General features: G+C 41.0%; 1 protein-coding gene across 1 annotated transcript in view; it reads left to right on the top strand.

The window, feature by feature from the left end:
* Positions 1-333: 333 nt before the first annotated feature.
* The window catches only part of LOC132290531 (ATP synthase subunit b, chloroplastic-like), a 1,205-nt gene continuing 808 nt past the window's right edge, over positions 334-730 (top strand). Inside the window, exon 1 of the mRNA XM_059790116.1 lies at positions 334-421. Coding sequence (XP_059646099.1) covers positions 349-421 — 73 coding nt within the window. The 5' untranslated portion in view covers positions 334-348. The remainder of the gene's footprint in view (positions 422-730) is intronic.

The following is a 730-nucleotide window of genomic DNA, read 5'->3' as shown; positions in this document are numbered from 1 at the left end:
GGGCAGAGGGTTTGAAGTTGCTTGCTAATTGGATATACTTATCTACTAAGACTTGTCTGATATTACGAGAATTCATCCATTCCACCCGCTACGAAGCCCTAGCCCCACCACTTCCACTGACCAAGATTGCCATCAGTTCCTATTTCTCTCTTTTCTTTATTGTGTTTGGGGAGTGTCAGCAGGAATAGAGCTAATAGAATATCGTAGAAGAGCAACCCCTTTCTTAGCTTGCTCTGCAGTTCATTTCTCTTTCACTTGCCACTGAGAAAAGCAAAAGCAGGTTTGTTCACCCATCCGTCAACCCATCGTGTCTGGTAGTCTGATAGCGTGAATCTTGGGTTGCGTGGCATGGAGATTCCGAGTGAGTCATTTCTTTTAAGCGGAGTGCTTGGTGTATTGATCTTTTTTGGAAAGGGAGTGTGTGCGAGTTGTTTATTTCAAGAATAGGCTGGATCCGACCAGCTGTACTTTTTCCGCTATAACTAGGAAAGAAAGGTGCATGATCTCGCGAATTACTTCTGAATAAATTAACAAATCATATGTAAGAACCGTAGCATTTCGTGATTCATTGGTAAATCTACTTTGATTCTCTATCAACCAGTAATGTGGGACTCTTAAACATGGTTAAAGCTAAGCCGTTTGAAGTCTAAACGCAGCATGGTACTCTTTCTACCACTATGTTAATACAGAGATGGTTTCAAAATGAATATTTTTTTGGTATAGAACACTC

Source organism: Cornus florida, unplaced genomic scaffold (assembly GCF_030987335.1).
Source record: "Cornus florida cultivar Cherokee Brave unplaced genomic scaffold, ASM3098733v1 CherokeeBrave_3.0.0_Hap2_scaffold_257, whole genome shotgun sequence".
NCBI lineage: Eukaryota > Viridiplantae > Streptophyta > Magnoliopsida > Cornales > Cornaceae > Cornus > Cornus florida.
Note: the sequence above shows the minus strand (reverse complement) of the source record. Positions and strands in the feature narration are given on the sequence as shown.